Below are 19008 nucleotides of genomic sequence, written 5' to 3' on the forward strand. Positions count from 1 at the left end.
CCCAGGCCATCTTCACCTCACATTAAGAAGCTGCACTGTGGACTCCATCCCTTCAAGATGAGTCAAAAAGCTCCCACCACTGCAGGCACTAACGCAGAGACTTCCCTTTTCAGCTGGAGCACACAGATCTGATTAACTTGAAGCTGCTTTGTTTAAATTTTTCATATCATCACTTCCTTTCTTTCCCTTCCCCCTTCAAGTCCACTCAGGCCGTGCTGTAGCACCATAAACACACGCAGCCTGCACAATATATAGATAACACGGATAGCTAGTGCTGCCTCAATCCTGACTCACCCTAGGTTTAAAACCAACCAAACTACACACCAGCCCTAAGGTTTAAAGCAACAGAGGATTGGTCTTATGTTTGGGCAAGCACCATGGAGGGCTCAGTGTTTCCCATGTCTTCTGTCTCCATGAGAGAGCAGCTTTATAAACAGTCAACTCCCACAACAGATTTGATTTCAGCAGATTTAAAGTACATTAGTCAACCCAAGTCACCAGGGACATTTGAAATAACTTACAATAAATCAGAGATTAATTTCAAGGGAGGCAGTGACATAGCACCAAAAGAACCGTAAGGTAGCATTAGGAGAGAAAAAATTAGCAATATCTCTCGATGCCCATAATTTTTTCACCATAAACATGAGAGCAAGACAATGTCACAGTCTTCAGGCAAATAATGAGCTCTAAAGGCAAAGTGGTTACCTAGAACAGCTATGTCAATATTTAATACCAAAACACATGTCTGGTCCTGCACATTTCATTTAATTTCAAGCTTTTCCAGCTTTATTTCCCGTTCCATTCACAGCAGTCACTAGAGGTGAATTACCTAACCTTAGAAAACGTGCTTTCAGTCAGACAAGACATGCTGATTGTATCCATACATTCACCTTCAGCAACTAAGGTCTATGCCAGCACAAGTTTTATGTTTTCTTCAACATCCACATTGTTTGGATGCAAAGTGGATGGGATTTTCGGTGCCAGGACTCCACTCAAGCCACTTGCTCCTCAGGGAGAGGAAGAAGAGCCCGTTCTGCGCCTCTGCATGTCAGGCTACTTTTTAGTTTAAAATTTTAAAGCTTTCCTCAAAAGTCACCATAGTAGCAGCGACCAAAAAAAAGAAAAGAGCACCATCAACCCTGAAGAATTTCAAAGAACCATGAAGAGTTGAAAGAAAAACTAAACACAGTAATGACTAATCATTTGTACTTGCACAATATCTTTCATCAATGCTCTTCACTTCCATATACCAGCAAGAAAATTGGCTGCATTTCATAACAAAAAGCAACACGGATGCTACTTCAAGGCCTTACCTACACAGCTGGTGTTTCTATTCCTTTACTCTTCCTGCACTTAAAGAATAAGCTGAAGCTCCTTTTCCAATCCCGTAGTCTTGCTCCTATAACCTTTTTACTAAAGGCAGCAGTTTACAGCAAATGCATAGATTTTCTTCTGGTTTAAACAATGACTGAATGACATCTGTAACACGATGTTGGTTTCTCTTTCTCCAGACATCCAAATAAATCTCTCTGTTCTATGTTACTGTTGGTTAAAGAACACGATTGCTTCATTGAACATTCTTCATATTCCACAAGGAATCAACAAGTACCCAAACTACATCCATTTGACTACAAACACGACAATGACATGGATGGACCTCACTCAACACAGTCCATCGAAGCAGAAATCTCCCTTGTGCAACTACCTTTTCAAGCTGCCAGGAACAACCCAGATTCCCAGTTAGAATAAATGCATAGCTACCAGAAAAATAGCTGCATATTGCATCAGTTTACTCCAATGGCTCATCCATCCACTACTCCAGAGTCCATGTAACTTTCTACTTTCAGTTTCCTGTCTTCTTCCAGCTTACAGTGTAACAAGAGAGAAATGTAGTGTTTTGGTTTGTAATATAATGTAATGTTTTGAGATGCCTCTGCAATCACATTATAAACAAAGTTGGTAAATTAAATCCAAGGTATGAGAAGGGAGAGAGAACTGCTGATCCTTTTTCAAAAATGGATCACTTTTGTAGTAATTTTGCAAGATCACTTTCATCCTGAAAATTTCAGTGTAGTCGAGGTTTCCCTGACTTTCTACTTCTGAAATAAATCTTAGCCTCTAAAGCAAAAGCAAAGTGGTAGTTTGTCAGAAGGGACTATTAGGAGCGTATACAAAGCATCCAGGCCACCGAGAGCAAGAGACTGGAACCGACTGGCACCTGGTTCCCCAACAGATATTTTCTTTGCAGGAAGATTGAAGGTAGTACGAAGAGCACAACACCCTAAGGCTTGCTGTCAGTCACTCTCCCACGCTCAGACTGATTTTTTAATGAGACTTACAACCATTATGAAAATGAATAGCCAACAAAATCAGGAGGGAAGATGCAGCCTGGCCAGGAAAACAAAGAAACTTTGTTTTTCCTCCAACTCCTACCAGTGATTTATCATGAACATGAGGGCAAGGCACTCCAGCTGATACTATCAGGACATGCAGCTGATTCTTGGTGCCCAATCTCAGACGCTCCAAAATGAACCACAGATGCACACACCAACTGAACAGGGACTGCAAATCACCATGAACCAACAGTAGCAGACATGTCTGAAAGGTCCAATCTACATTTATTTGTCTCTTTGTTTTCCCCATGTATAAAACTACTGACCATAAAGCACTTTGAGACAGCTGAAGCACAAAGAAGTTGAAACCCAAGGACTTGTAGAATTAAGTCATTACACTGTCATCCAAAAGTCATTTTTTTCTGATTGTTTTAAAGGGCAAAAATGATCCATTTTTTTTGTTGTTGTCGTTCAGAGAAGGTCAAACAGACATTCATATTTATGGAAAACATACACACCCTTAGTATTTTGATTAAAAAGTTCAATTCCACTTGGCAAGTTTCAGAAGCTTCTTTTAAAAAGCAGTTTCTACTTTACTATTAATAATGCCCATCCCTGAAAATGGATAACGAAGTCACTCAGTCTTATTTTAGGTGCTTGCACAAACAGAACAAAAACATTGCTTGCTCACAATACGCACTAATTGTATTACAGCAGTAAACACAAAACTCCGTGGTACAACAGAACCTCATTACAACAGGAACCAGACACGGTAAGAGACACCTGCCAACCCCAAAAGCTTATATTTAAATAGCCAAAACAGACAAAGACTTAGAAGAAAGGACCATGTAAAAAACAGCAATATCACAGCTTTACCACTGAGAAATATCCACTCCATATCATTTGAAGTCTGCTGTTGGGAACACAGCATGGATATCTTCAGGTTTAGGGGGGAAAAATAAAGTTTTCTTTTAAAAATTACCTAAACTGCCTATCTGCACATGCAATTACTTAATTTTGCTCAGTTAGATGTTAATTGTCTATACATAAATAAAGGAGGAGGCAGCTTTTTTGTTTACAAAATTCTTGCCTCACCTTTTGGTTAACACCACCAGAAATCTCATCCATAAAATATGCATGGACATCTGTGCACTTCAAAACTATGCACAACTTACTTATAAATAAGAGGAAAAAAAAATATTTTGCAACTATTTGCAAGCACAGTTCTTCTTTAGGATTAAGAAATATATTATATAAAATAATTACATTTGGGAATACAATTGTGTATTCTCAAAAAACCCCTCTGATTTAGCTCAATCTCAGCTTTCTTCAGGCAACATTTATTGTACCATATGTGGCATCTTTCTAAACAAAATCCCACAAAACCTAAATCCATTTCTGGGTGCTTTGAGTTTTCAAAAGAAGAGAAGTATTTTGTTTTATCCAGTTTTTCTTTAAGCACTGGAAACCCAAAATGCAAAAGCACCTTAGTGATAGTTCCACGCATTCAACATCACCATTCTTAGTATCATCCAATTAGAGATCCAGAGTTTGAGAAGCATTGCATATTCATTTTTTATTCATCTTTCTTTGAAGCCCTGGTTATTACTCTTCTGGTCAATGAGAGTGAAAGCAATTTTTCCTTTTACATTTTCCATCCAGTGAGAAAAATCACACAATCTCTCAGTTGCAAGAACAAGAACCCTAGGGAACCTGCAACATACTTGGAAAAGTGCAAGAGCTCTTACCTTTGAAACGAGTGGTAATTCTGAGCAGACAAGGCAGAGACACTTCAAAGGCCTATGAAAGGCTTATCCCATTTTAAACCTCACACTTTGCCACTGGCTCCAAAGTGAAAATGGCTACAGGTGTGAATATCAAGCAAAGTAACAGCAGAACTAGCAGCACTGTCTTCCTCTGAGAAATTGGGGGCAGCTGCACCTGTAGAGGGTTCACCCTTGTGCAAGCTTCAGCCAGGACCACATACCACGGCAGGGTGGCAGCAAATTTCAAGACCAAATGGGGGGAAAAAGAGAACAATTTGCAGTAAGAAGCATTTTTTTTTTCCTTAATAAACCTCTATTGTCCAGGGAGAACAGACAGGAGGAGCTGGCACTTGCCCCACGAAGCAGCATCCAGCAGGACCTTTCTGGGAATCCGAAGAACGTGCATCCCAGCAAGCCAGACCATGTACCCCTCCATCACTGACAGCAGCTCATTCTCCCCCCATGGTACAATGACTTTTCGGGGACGTGAATTAAAAAAAAAAACAAACCCTACAATAAAACACACATACACCATCAACACACCTTGCTTGCCCTGTCAGTAATTATATTTGCTGATCCACCACAACTCTGCTGAACAATTAAACGTTAATACACCCCAGCAAATTGCACGTGTTTTCCCCAGCTTTTCATGAGATGAAGATGCAGAGGAAGCACTTGGTCCCATGGTCCGTCACACATTGAAGATGCTCATTGCTGCTCTTGCCAGGGCCAGACTGCGGTGAGCACACATTGGCATAAAACGGGTGAAATATCAACAGCTTCTATACCAGTTCTCTCCAACAGGGAAACTTCCAGCACACCTCTTGCCCATAAAAGAGCCACTTATCCTAGTGCAGGCTGCTCAACGCCTCGAGATCTGCCAAGCAAAGACAAAAAGTGGGGCTCTATTTTGCAGAAAGCCGTACAAGCCATCGCGCCCGACCAGCAGCCAACCTGAAAGCTGCGCCGTGATCTTTTGCTGAACCTTCCTGGGTTTCTGAACAGCATATCCTGCCATTCACATTACAGACAATGAATGGTAATCCCCCTCCTCAAATTACCCTACTGATTTCAACAGAGCGAGACCAAGAATGTACGTGACCGACTGTACTTCCAGTTCAGATTTTACTCACTGCAACTTGACGAGTTTCTTGAGCTCAATTAGTAACAGGCACACATCTAGCAGACATGCTCAAATCCAGGAAAAAATATGACCTTTCTAAAAATATATCTAAAAATAAGGAAAAATACTTAAATTTATTTTAAAATATACTGAAATCTCAGATTCAAGTAGAAGGAAATAGCCTTCACTCATGCCCTGGACAGCACATTCTGTGATTTGGCATGTTACCTGCTTTTGGATTTCCCATTCTATTGGCCCCGTCCCATCAGTCACAAGACAGCCCAAGAGGCAAAGTCACGAAATCACTCTAAGTACTGGAAATGCCAGTATTGGTAACATCCAAGGTCCACAAACCCTGAAACAAGACCTCCTCCTCCAAAACCTAGAGAGCGTTGTTATATTCTCCTAATTTTTAAGCCTCTGAAGTGAAGGCCTTTTAATTTTGCATCTGGTTCTGACTTCTTCATGTTTTCCTCCACAACCACAAGAGCTAAAACTTCACTCACCATTGACGTGTTCGGTTATAATGTATGCTTTTCAATTGTCTTTCTCTTTTCCTGGTATTGCCCCTGCATTCTGAAATATTGTGCAAAACAGGAAAATTGTACGCAATGATTTAATAATACATTGTTTTTGGCAGCGATTCCAGCCTACAATGTTCCCCTCTCCCTTCTTCCTCAACAGCCTGGCAGACTATAGGCTGAAACAGATTCCTGATCCAGTTAAAAGACAACAAATCTGCAAAAGGTTCACACAAAGAAGTGCTCTTCAGCCAGTTCATGTAGTTTTTCCCAACTTGACCCTGCAAACTGTTAAGTCCATACAAGAGACAGACCGAAGCAGCGTGGCACAGATGCCAAAATGACCAGCACAGGCCAGGACTACCTAAGACAGACTTACTGCAAGTGACACTATCAGACTGTGCAAAGGAAATTATTTTATTGAGTGTACACACATGCACAAGCGCTCTATATAGGTTATACATGCTAAAGTATCAATCATCTTCAGACATTATTATTTATGGAATTAAGCACTACATGTCTACAAACACATGCAGGCGCAGAACAAAACTGTTGCAACTAGCACTGCTCAAAACACTAACAAACAAGCCACAATCTACCCATGCAACCCACAATCTAATTGCTTCTGAAGACTCCAAAAGGCTTGAACTATTTGAGGTAAGCCTCTTCTTTCATCAGACCTATGTGGAGAGGTGAGACAACCCTATCAGTCCAGCCAGGCGTACTAACACAGAAGGAAATGAGAGAAGCCACTTTATTGTATCACGTTAAAGCTCCCAAGTTGTCTAGGAACTTCAAAAGTACGAACAAATTATATGCAATAAGTTAAACAGCTCCAAAATAATAAATAAATAAATAAATCACTCCTCTCTATGTTCTAAACCTACCTCCTTTTTCCTCCAAAAACATCCCTCAGTGTCCACAGTTCGGCCAATGATTTGGGTGGGACCAAGACTTCAGCCTCTGTTCTCCCACCCTTGCTAACACCTCAAACCTGAGCTTGCAAACCGGAATGCTGATGCAAACAGGACTCTCAGCCCAGCCTTTCACTGCTGAAAAGTTAAACATCCTTTTTGTGTTTCACAGAGTCGTAGAATCGTAAAATGGCTTGGGTTAGAATGGACCTTTAAGGATCATCTAGACCAACCCCCCTGCCCTTCCACTAGATAAAGTCACTCCAAGTCTATCCAGCTTGACCTTGAGCACTTCCAATTATGGGGCATCCACAACTTCTCCGGGCAGCACATCCTTTCCTAGAAGGACTTCAATGACCTAGCAGACTCTTCCCATCACTAATTACCACGTTCCACTACAAAAAAAATGAAGATGATCTCAGTTTCACGGAGGCCCGGCCCGTGAGGGACGCTGAGCTCCTCCGGTCCCACTCCAACACAGGATCAGGTCCCTGTTGAGGACCAGACGCAATTCACCAGCATCCTCAGGGGACCATTACGCCACATCTCTATTCCCCAGCCAAAATGAAAAAATGAGGCAGAAGTAATTCTGAGTATCCTTTTTATTTCTGCTCCTAAACATGTAAAATTTACTGGGTGGGTGTTAACACTAATAGCCTTAAGAGCTCTCACTCTATCAATGAATATACCTTCTGTTTTCATATTTTATATAAGCTCTGTGACATATAAACACGTACCTTAACACTACTGACTTATAAATATGCTTTTCAACCACTGCAGGAACCATATATTCAAAGGTATGTTTGGTAGGCATTAAACAACTCTAAAGAAACATCATTTTAGGTTTTCTTATGCCAAGGTACAACCTAATATAGCAATAACATAAGCTTGTTACAATGGAGGAATATTCCATTAAATCACTGAGTCTTCAGAAAAATTTGGGTTTCATTAATGCAGGCGCACTTCTGAAACAGAATCTCAATTTCAACAGCATAGATAACCTGGAGCAATTTGTTCTCAAATTGCAGAGAATTCTACATTATCATGGGTTGTATGCAAATTATGAGATTCAGGGCTCTCTCTCATGTGCCTGAAGAAAAGGCCTGATAGATAACAACAGGGTAGCCCAGAATAAGCAAAAACATGTACACCCAAAACACCTGGGTACCACTCTTATCAAATGAAAATAATCATTTACAATAGAAAACAATGAGAAATATTATTTTTAAACAGTAATTTAGCATTCCATTGTTATAACGGCTTAAAAAACGATCTTAAATTGCTTTGTTATTTGTGTTCATCCTTATTTACACACGTAATGATGGTAGGCCCATCAAGCTAGTTTAAAGTCACATTCGCAGAGCCCCATCAATAGCACGGGACTTAAAGACAGTATTGGGTTTACCAAACAGGCTATTTACTTTTTAATATTATTACTATAGCTAATTCATTATCATTCTGTTTGGAATGTGGATAACACTACAATATTCCTTTTCCAGGAAAACTTTAAAAAAATATATTCTTATAAGATTGTTTTGAAACTTCTGAGCTCTGCATAATACTTCCCACTTAAGCTAAGTGTTTTTCAAGGGAAATTTAATTTTTAAAAGCGTGTTTTTCTAACTAATGGGAACCTGCACTAAAGTAAACAATGAGTTCGGCTTAATAGGAATTTTAGTTTTATCTTTACCAAAAGAAGGAAGGAAAGACATGTAATAGTGTGCTGAAACACATGCAGTAGCAGAATTGTTGAATTTTAAAAAACAATTAGAAGACAATTTTCTACTCCACTTCAATTTGAAACAGATCATCTTGCCCTGCCTCATTTAATATTAATTGGGTATGTTTTTGTTGCTAGAAGAAAATATAAATGCAGTTCCCTAATCCACTTATGTTCTTGTTTCAAATATATTTCTGATTAGCTAGTTTGTCAATAAACTATCGTCCTCATACGTCACTTTCATATAGAAAAAAAGGTTTAAAACACACTCAGATCTTTCCAGGATTGTCACCAGCTCTGAAGATAACGTTACATTACAACCACCTTACCTGCCGAGGCAAAACCAAGAAAGGCGAAATGGGCATGAAAAGCCAAAGTTTCCACCTCCTTGAGGGATATTAATAAGTAACTTCATGGTTTCAATGATGTCTTATCTTCCCAGATGGGAATTCGAGAGGTCATCCCCAGCCAGTGAAAATGAATCCCTTTTTTATTCTTGCCTTGTCTGTTGCGTATACATATGTATCACAAGTCTGTCTTGCAACCCAGGACTTGAAAACTTGCTGTCCCGCACATCTACACCCAACCGGTGCAAGAAAAAGAATAAAAGAGAAAAACTGGGCAGAGACATGAAAGGGACAAGGCAGGAGGATATTAAAAGCGTGGAAGTTCAGTTACAAGGCTACTTTTAAACTACTGAAAATGAAATTTTAACATTTCTGCTGCAGATAGCCATAGGGTTATTCTTCATACACACAGGGGGAAAAAAAAAAAAAAACAAACACACAAGAAATATTAAATTGGATTTTATTTCTGCCTTTGTTTTTACTACAACTGCCCTTCAAGCTGTGCAAGGACAGACCTCACTGGCAAAAAAAAATGAGTAAGGGCGCTACATTTGAGTTTGGTAGGTGTTTATAAAACAAACATTATTCCTCCCATGGGGAAGAAAGTCAGATCATCCCCAGGCAAGCTGTTGTCTGGCAAACAAAGTTTCTAAGTATCAAAATTTCCTACTGGGACTTTAGCATTCACATCAATTAAAAAAAAAAAAAAATCTGTGTTTACTTTCACCACAAAAAACCTTCACCAGAATGAAAACCTGGACAAGATGTGAGTGAAACTATAATGGTGAAACTGTACTATATTTAACCCATTCTTTGAGAAATGAGAAACATGAAGCAAACAATGGAAACAACACGTAAATCAGATAAAGTCCCTACACCTACAGTTACGGGACTCTCCACAAGGTAATACCTTCCCATTTGTTAACTGAGCGCATGTACCAATTCAGAATACAAGTATTAATATTCTTTTTTTATTAACACGGACTTATTTTAAGCAGTCACTTGTGATGTCAGAAAAAGCACTTCGCAGAGAACATGTTTTTTCCTCTTGAAACTTTGCTAAAATAAGATGGTCTAACACTTGTTCCATTGCATTCTTGCCTAGTGCTTCTGCTACAGAAAGCTGTCTTGTCAGCACTAAATATTTAGCTGCCTAATTAAACAATGGAAGTAGTTACTTCTCACAAAAAAACCTGTAGGGAGCGTCTTATTATACAGACTTGTATACAGGCACATAAAGTGTCTACATGTGGAAAAAACTACAGATGAGTAATCCATATACAAAATAATACTAACTCTTATACTGCAGCCTGGACATTGGCAAGTAAGAGCTTATGGGGAGAAGACTTCAATTCAAATATGTTTCTCAAATGACAATAAAAAGACTAGAAAGTGCCTAGAATCAACAAATAACTTACCCACTGTACTCAGGGACATAATTTGCCCGATCTGGACTTAGCTGTCATTACAACTTTTGCTTTCAAATGCAAAACAAAGTGATGTTATTTTCCTGTTCAATTTTATTCATGTTACATAGAATGCAGCAAAACTTGTCGTGCCAGAGGATTTGCAAAGGGATGATGTGAAGATTAATTACTGGCTGCTCATAGAGCACCCTGCCTGTGGAAAGCCCTATGTGTAAAAATGACCTTGTTATCAAAGTTGTTGAGTGCTCCTGATGCTCACTTTCAATGGGCAGTATGGATATTTTTCTACAGCTCTTGAAAACCAAATTAGTTTGCATTTAAATATCTACCTACAGTTCCAGGAGGTTTTGGCATTTTGCCTGTACCCTACTTCCGTAGGGGGTAGGGGCTAGACTACTGCTTAATTTTGCTTAAAACACATCTTTTCAGATTAAAATTTAAAAAAGAGTAAAATCTAGATATCATAGAACCAATATCTGAATGATACCTGTTAAATGTACTTATACATTCAGGCAACAAGTGAAAGTTATCTTATCCTATTTGCCCTAATTACTCCCTGGAAACCAAAGACACTACTTGAAATAATGAAGGACTGATATTTCTCTGAACTGTATTTACTTGGTGAGTTAGCGGTGGAAAAAAATGATAAGGCGCAAGACCCAGCAGGAAGAGCACTGCTTAAACAAAATGGAGCCTGCGATGGTACGTACAATGTTTTAGTATCTTCTTGCTATTTATATACATAAAATAATTAGGAACGAGAACACCTCAATGTTAATTAAAGCACAGCCTCACAGGACTACAGAAATTCTTTCGGAGATGGATTCTCTGGTGACAGCATTGCCAGCGAGCAGAGCTTGACGTCGCCCGCACAAACACAACTTCACGCCTGGCGTTGCCACATCGCTGAGATTCACGTCTGAAGCACGATCGTGCCTCTCTCTGCCGGTATCCTGCTCTGCTCAGAAATAACCAGTGACAGATCCTGCCAGGAAAACGCCTCATCTCCACTGATATTCAACTTCCCCTCTACGCTGATGGTATCTTAATGCAATGAAGCACTGCAAAAGCTCCTTCTGTTCGTGTCTTTTGGGGGTTTTCTCCAGCAATGCTTGACGGAGGGCTCCTTATCCCTTTACACAGTACTTCTATCAAAGAAAGAAAAATATTCCCTCGGAAACATCCTCGACAGCCCAGTGTTAACGGCCAGCAGAGCTGACATTGTGGCACAAAAAACAGAGCTCCGTGAGAACAGGCAGCTGGCCTACCTGAAGGTTAAAGGAGCTCCCACTGAAAACCTGCTCTGAATACTCGCTCGCGATGCATTTACACACACCACGTCTCTGCGTACCCGAGTGTGAAAAAATCCAACCTCCGAGCACAGCCCAGACTGGGTGAAACCCACTGAAATACACCATTAACAGAAATGCACACAAAAGCCAATCCACTCGCTCGTATCACTGGTGTCCTATAGGAAGGCCAGAATGAAGCCATTGAGAAAAAAGAGACGTTAACATATAAATCAAAAAAGGATGCAACTGAAGTACCGAATGATTAAAAATCTGTGTAAAACATGCTTTGTGAGTTATGATAATTGATATTAGACAAAATTTGGGTGTAGTCACATCACATACTAATATTCAAATAACGCTGTCCGTGAAATTTTAACTTGTACATGTAAATATAAATCATATTTTTAAAGACTGTATCTGTTTATTGCACATCTTTTGCACTGTTGATATCACCCTCTCGCATTTTTCTCCTGCATCATTTTCCATCAAGAAGAAAACCCTGAAGGAATCTCCATATTTTACGATCACACCGACAGCATCTGGGCAGGTTATATGACCACCAAATCAGAGCCCCAAGACCAGGCCTAAAACAAAGCAGAGCAAAGCCTGTGCAAACCCGGAGCTTTCGCTCTCCCATGAAAAGCATCTTCCACCTCCCTCACCTCCAACTTGGCCAGCTTGCCAGCAGACAGATCTGCCGGTTCAGATAGAAATGGATCGGTGTGGCGATTTCATGTCAGTGGCATGTTAGGGAGGCATGAATTAAAAACAAGAAGGGAAAATAATAATAGTAATAATAATATTGCTAATAATAATAGTAAGAATAATAATAAATATTAGACTTGCTCAAAAAAACCCCACTGAAACTACCAAATTAAATATCCCTAGGATTACAAAGAAGGGAAAAAAAAATCCCCGCAGGCATTCCGGGATTCTCGCAAGCCGAGCCCCCCCTCGCACACCGACCCCCCTCGGGGGGGCCCGCACGGCCCGGCGGCCACGGCACAAAGGCGCGGGCAGTTCCCCCCGCAACGCGCCCCCGGCCCCGCGGCAGCTCAGTCCCCGCAGATGCCCCGCGGGGCGGGGAAGCCGCCGGGGCCGCGCTGTGTCCGCCCCCCGCGGCGGTACCGGCGGGCCCGGCCGGGCTCTTACCGTGGCCGAGGCGACGCTGTTGTCCGCCAGGGTCAAGTGGTGCGGCTCCCACCGCCGCAGGAACTTGGAGGTGAGGATCTTGCTGAGAAACGTCCGGGGGTGCCGGATGACACACACCTGGATGTCCCCCTCCTGCAGCAGCTTGTACCTCATGCCGTTGCAGTGGAGCAGGGCTCTCCGGCACGGCGCGGCACCCATTTTATTCCCCTCGGGAGCGGACATCTCGCCCAGCAGCGGCTTGCTCTCCTCGGTCTGCCTGCGGTCGCTGCCGCCGCCGGAGCCGCCGGTGCGATCCATGGCAGCCCCGCGGGTCGGGGGTGGCGCTCGGCGGCGGCCGCCCCGGGGAGACCGGTCTCTACGGGCGGCAGAGACGGGTATACCAAATAAAATTACAAATAATTTAAAAAACAAACAAAAAGAAGAAATCCAACCCCACGCGGCGGATTAAAAAAAAAAAAAAAAAAAAGGAAAAATTTTAAAAAAATGTCCGGGAAGATGGGGGAAGGGATTGAACCGCACCGGAGCGGGGAGAAGGGGGGAAAAGGGAAGCGATAAAAATCCTTATTCAAACTTCCAAATCCGCCCCCGGCGGGTCCCCCTCACGGCTCTCAGAGCGCCGCGTCCATGCTCGCGGGTGGGCGCCGGCCGAGCGGAGGGTCGGCTCCCGGCGGGGGCGGCAGACAAAAGCCGGCGGTGGGGGCTCCTGACGGCGGCGGCGGCGGGGGAAGCTGCGGGGCGTCCGGCCGCGGTTCCTTCCTTCCCCCCGGGGCGTGTGCGCGGGAGCGTGCGGCGGGCGCGCGTGTGCATGTATGTGGGTGCGGGTGAGCGTCCGTGGGTGCGGGCGTTGGGGCGGGGGGGGGGGGGAACGTGTGTGTCCACGCTCGTCGCCGCCGCCGCGGGAGGAGGAGGCGGCGAGAGGAGCGAGCGCTGCCGATCAGCCTCTCTCGCCGGAGCGGCTCCGGGAGCAGCCGATTGGTTCCGAGGGGGTCATGTGCCGCCCTCGCTGACGTCAATGGCCGCCGAAGCCGCTTAGGGCAGCGGCGGCGAGAGGTGCGCGGGAAGCGCTGGGGCCGTTGTGCCTCTTCCTCCATTCTCCGTTTTTCTCCTCACAGGGGCCGCGTCGTCCCCGTCCCCCTTCAGCCGCGTCCCTCGGCGGGGCGGCCGCCCCGCCGAGGGACGCGGCTGAAGGGGGACGGGGACGACGCGGCGCCACCCGCCTGGTCGATGTCAATTCACCAGTGGCTCCCACTGGTGTTCCTGTCCCTGTGGCTTGATGGGGGGACTGGTGCTGAAGAAGGGATGGCAGGGGAGCCCGAGGGTGATCACGGAATCACAGAATGTCAGGGATTGGAAGGGATCTCGAAAGCTCCAATCCCCCTGCCGGAGCAGGAGCACCCAGATGAGGTTACACAGGAAGGTGTCCAGGCGGGTTTGAAGAGAAGGAGACTCCACAACCCCCCTGGGCAGCCTGTTCCAGGTTCTGCCACCCTCACTGAGAAGAAGCTTCTTCTCATATTTAAGTGGAACCTCCTGTGTTCCAGTTTGTACCCATTGCCCCTTTTCCTATCGTTGGTTGTCACCAAGAAGAGCCTGGCTCCATCCTCATGACACCCTTTACATTTTTATAAACATTAATGAGGTCACCCCCCAGTCTCCTCCAAGCTAAAGAGACCCAGCTCCCTCAGCCTTGCTGGTATGGTGCTGAACAGAACAATTGTTTACAAATTAAAAAATATATATTTAAAAAATGCCCTCCCTTCCAAGATCTCTAAACTGCTCAGTAATGCCATGTGCAGTATGGCTGCCACATCAAAAGAAATGGTACCATTTATATTTGATTTAAAAGGTAGTGGTAGACCTTGGATCTCATTTCCAGTTTCCTCCATTGAACAACCAGGTTAGGACCAACAAAAAAATTACATTTCATATAATTTATGCGCATGCCATTAAACTGTGGAACTCACCACAGTGGGTAGTGCAACGGTCCAGAATTTAGGAGGAATTTATAGCACTGTTTCACTTGACACTTCAGAAACATTTGGAGAAAGTATAAACCTTCATGCTTAAAAGTTTAAGCTCTTGTCTAGTTGAGGGAGGTTGGGAAAGGGATTATCTGCTTTGGGATGAGATTATTGTTTCTCAGCGTGTACCTGTGCTGGGTTTCTGGTGGCATCTCCAAGTGCAATAGTTCTCAAATGAGATGTAATGATGCTGGGTGAGGTACCAGCAGTTACAAATTCTTCCATCTGATAAATTCGCATCACAAGTCACTTAGATTATCTGTTGGAGAGGCGAGCTGCTAGTGGGAGGGTTTGGGAGCCTTTGCCATAACGCCTTTTGTAGTGGCTGCTGTCAAAGACAATACACATGAACTAGCCGGACCACAATTACTGTGAGCACGTCCATTATATGTGTTATTATAGAGCTGTTGTGTTGAAATAGGCTTGCATTTGACAGGAGAACTGGTGTTTAAACACTTTCAGGAAGGAAGGTTTTTGTAATGTATCAATTAGTAGCAAATTCGAGGGATACTTTTGTTGCATGTGAGCATCAGAATAATTTATAAAAAGCTAGGAAGTCTCCGGAGTACTTCTAAGTACCAGTTGATAGAACGATGCAGAATTACACAATGACATGAATAATACAACCAACAGGAAGACAAAAGTCTCTTTTAGAGAGGTTCAAATTGTCAGTATCTCATAGCCCTGGTAATTACTTACCTCCTGAACTTAAACAAACTGACTGGTCATTGTGCACTAAACATTACAGGAGGTTCCCACAGAGCTTTGTATACTGTATACTGCTGAGGGTGAATGACGCACGCATTTACACCGAAATAAAACCAGATCTACTCATACCTGTGAATATGTGTGGATCTGCAACAAAAATAACAATAATAAAGTCTCGCAAACCAAATCTTTAAAAGACAGCTTTGTTTAGATGTAAGTTTTTTACTGCAAGAACTGTCTGTTTCTAGGAGTTCCTGGGGTGCCGAATCCAAGGGAGACCTGTTCTTGTATGACCTGCGGCGCTGCTGTGGTACAAAAAATAACAGTGTCAATCGTAGGACTATTTGCAGACATCCACCTGCACCAATGCTTCGACCAGCAAGAACTGCAACCTGCGTGATTATTTTGGTGAAAGTTTGTGCAAACTATCCACCTGCTCAAACCACTCCTTTAAACCTACCACAATTGTCATCTCTGAGAGCTGCTCGCCAGTGGGAGGAGGGCATGTAAATATTGTGGTGTTCTTAAGTGAATTTCCTGGCAAATTAGAGCAGATATTTTCCACTTGTGTTCCACAAAAAGCAGCAAAATGCGAGGCTGGTATATAGCGGTTAACACACATGTTACCTGAAAGGATTCAAGCCTCCACTGGGAATCCACCATTCCAAAATGCTGAAATCCACTGAGATATTGCAAAAGCACAGTGTGTCAGGCAGCGCCGCCACTAGCAACCCTCATCGGGGACAGAGGTCCGAATCCTCCGCAGTGCTCTGTGCTTGCAGCTCCTGCTGGATCCCCGGCTCGCAGCCTGCAGGTGTTCTCTCTGAGGTAAACTCAGCACAGAACGATAAGATCAAGGTATGAAATCTCACATCGCCTGGCAGAACGCGGCAACCGAAAACCCTGTCTAGACAAGTGAAATTGAAACGCATAGCTTGCTGAAGCACACAGTAGCCATCCAACCTGCAGTAAATGGCTGGTGTGTGACCCAGGGCTGGACACATAACACCCCTTCTCGTCGCCCTTCTAAATTATACCGAGCAGAAGTTGGATGAATGGCATTCCCAGCTTCGTGTTTTTCCAGTCTTGCTCTTCTGACTCCATACAGCCCAATAGACATCTCATGTATACATGCTTGGAAAAATTCCAAGGTGGCATTTGGGGGTTGCTCTACGGTTTATTTTTCTCCCCAGAATCTAATCTTTATGAGCAAATCCAACCAGAAGTTTATTGTGAAAGCGGGACATAATCATTCAAATAATAAACACTGAGCAAACAATTCATAATAAATAGGACATCAGTGAAAATGTACCTCTAGCTACTAACAAGGTGTTTATGGGCATGCTGTCAGTTTTGAATAATTCAAGAATTTGTGAGGCTTTCTATGAAATACTTCTGTGCTAGAACAGAAAGGCAGGCTTTGGAAATTAAAATTGAGTAGTTTATTTAGTATTGTTGATATTACTACCAAGTAGAAGCTTTTTCATAATAATCATGGCCTGTAGGTACAGGTCAGATTTGAAGGGGGAGAGTCAGAAAGAGACTTGTCCCATTCTGTGGAGATATCAGTGCAATTGGTCCAAAAGGAGAGTGGGGCTGGCAGGGAAGCGGGCAGAGGTGAACATGTGTCCTCCAGGAGAGAGGCCAGTGGCAGGAGGCCAGTCCAGATCCACCCGCCAGTCCTGTGCGCTGCTCCTGAGCTCTGCCCTTTCATTTGCACTGCTTTGTAACTTGCTCTTACTATTCACTGCCAGTTCATAGTCGGTTTTGTAAACCAAAGCATCACTTGAGGAAAATCACTGTAGCCCAGAAAACTGGGGTATCTCCACCATGCAGTTTAAGACAGACTTCCAGGTAAGTGACAGAAGAATAGGTTTAGACTTATTTTCCCCTCCTCAAAAATACCAAATCCGTTGTTGTCTGTATTGTTCAGAATATTCATCTGCTCATATGCCTGTGAAACCATAAAGGCCCAAGAGCACAATCATCTGGAAATTCCAGCTGCAATTCCAGTCTTAAGAAAAAACACTTTTTGTGCATTTCCAGCCTTTGGTCTCTTGCCTGTCTACACTCACGTCAATTAGGTGTTCTGCAGAGGTCACTCCCGGCTGCCAAAACAGAAGCACTGGCCTGACATACCTTTTTAAGCTCAGTAACACCCACTGATAACCATGTGTTGAAACAAAAACAATGTGATATTCTGACAAAAAAAAGATGGGGATTTGCGAGTAGTGCTCAGTGCCAATAACACAGGTTGCATAGCAGTGGGGGGCTTGGAAAACCCATGAGAAAACACTTGAGATGCCAAAACCCACACAGGAAAAAAAATATTGCCTAAAGGAGACTTGTTTGAGAGTAAACCCGTGCAGTGGCATTAGGGGACAATGTGTGTGAGGGGAGTGAAGGAGCAGCTGTGGAAAGGGACAGATAGAAACTTTGAGATGCCTTGACAGGGGATAAGCTTTCCCAGGGAGAGAGCACCCGCCCTGAAGAGGCTTGGCTGGATTTGTAGTATGCTTTCAAAGAGAAAACCAGAAAAAGGAATAAAATAAACCGTTACTCCACCTTTGAATTATTCCTAATTCATTTTACAGAACTACAGTATTAACAGTTGTTTTGGCAAACTCTTTCTTCAGTCAAAGAGGAAAGAAAAGAAATCTCCTTTTATTGTTGCACTGAAATTTTCTGTTGGAGGCTGTAAGGGCCTACCGCACTCATGCTTTCTGTAAAAATACCCACTGCTCTTGTCTGCTCAACATGTCCCTGAGAGTTGCCCTTACAGAGATGTGGGACGGACACAGTTTTTCCACGCACCAGGAATTCCCAGCTCATATTCAATATCCATTTAGACTCTTACACAGCAGCTGTCCCTCTCATCTTAAAATCCTCGATGCATATTAAAGATAATGGAGCTTTCTTCCCTTATTCGCAGAGGTGCTGTGTGGATTATGGAATTCATTAGTCAATGCTTGCAAATTGCCATTGTTGACTCAGAGCAAATTCCTGCTATCAGACTCACTAGTCAGCTCATTTTCATAACAATGCTGCATTGTTAAAAAATACTTTTAAACCATTCTTTAGTGAAACTGGGGATACAACGCATTCAAGCAAACACATAAAACATAAAAGAGATGCTGTATCAGTAATGCTGGAAGTCCTGCATTTGAAGTTTGTTTAAATTAATCAGCATGATAGTGTTAAGAGAATTCAGCAAGTCACAAAGCATTGTTTCCCAAAAGAAGTGATGGGCATTTAAAACCTAACTAGATAAAGATTAAAGAAACCCACCCTCCAAGGAGCAGTTGTGTAGTTGCCCCTAAGGGGAGGAAGGGCTTGATTAGGGCACCACTGATCACAGACACATAAAATTAAGATTGCATTTGTAAGCACCTCTTTCTTCATTCCCGAATTTCTCACCACCCACTTCTCCCAAGCCTAACATCAGTTTTGGAGGACACCTCACAGGTGGAGTAGTAAGAGAAGAATCAGACTCTGACGTGAACTTGTAATTCTCTGGCATCTCTGACATTCAGATTCCTCCTGCTCTCCGGTTTACTCAGTCTCGTTGGTCTTGTTTTCCCAGCTGATGCACATTACACTACGGGGCTAACTGCATGCCACGCAGACTCCGGTGACAAAGATATCTTTGATTCCTCACTGACATAATGCACACTTCTGAGTGCA

At 43.0% G+C, this 19008-nt stretch overlaps 1 protein-coding gene across 2 annotated transcripts in view; it reads right to left on the reverse strand.

Moving 5' to 3' along the window:
• CMIP (c-Maf inducing protein) overlaps positions 1-13485 on the reverse strand; it is a 131634-nt gene extending 118149 nt beyond the window's left edge. The window contains exon 1 of one of the 2 annotated variants that reach the window (XM_065028331.1): positions 12596-13485. In XM_065028331.1, the coding sequence (XP_064884403.1) occupies positions 12596-12892 (297 nt within the window). In that variant the 5' untranslated portion in view covers positions 12893-13485. Of the gene's footprint in view, positions 1-21; positions 1277-12595 lie in introns of those variants that run through there. The other variant, XM_065028333.1, reaches the window with a different exon arrangement.
• Positions 13486-19008: the final 5523 nt, after the last annotated feature.

This window comes from Columba livia, chromosome 13 (assembly GCF_036013475.1).
Source record: "Columba livia isolate bColLiv1 breed racing homer chromosome 13, bColLiv1.pat.W.v2, whole genome shotgun sequence".
NCBI lineage: Eukaryota > Metazoa > Chordata > Aves > Columbiformes > Columbidae > Columba > Columba livia.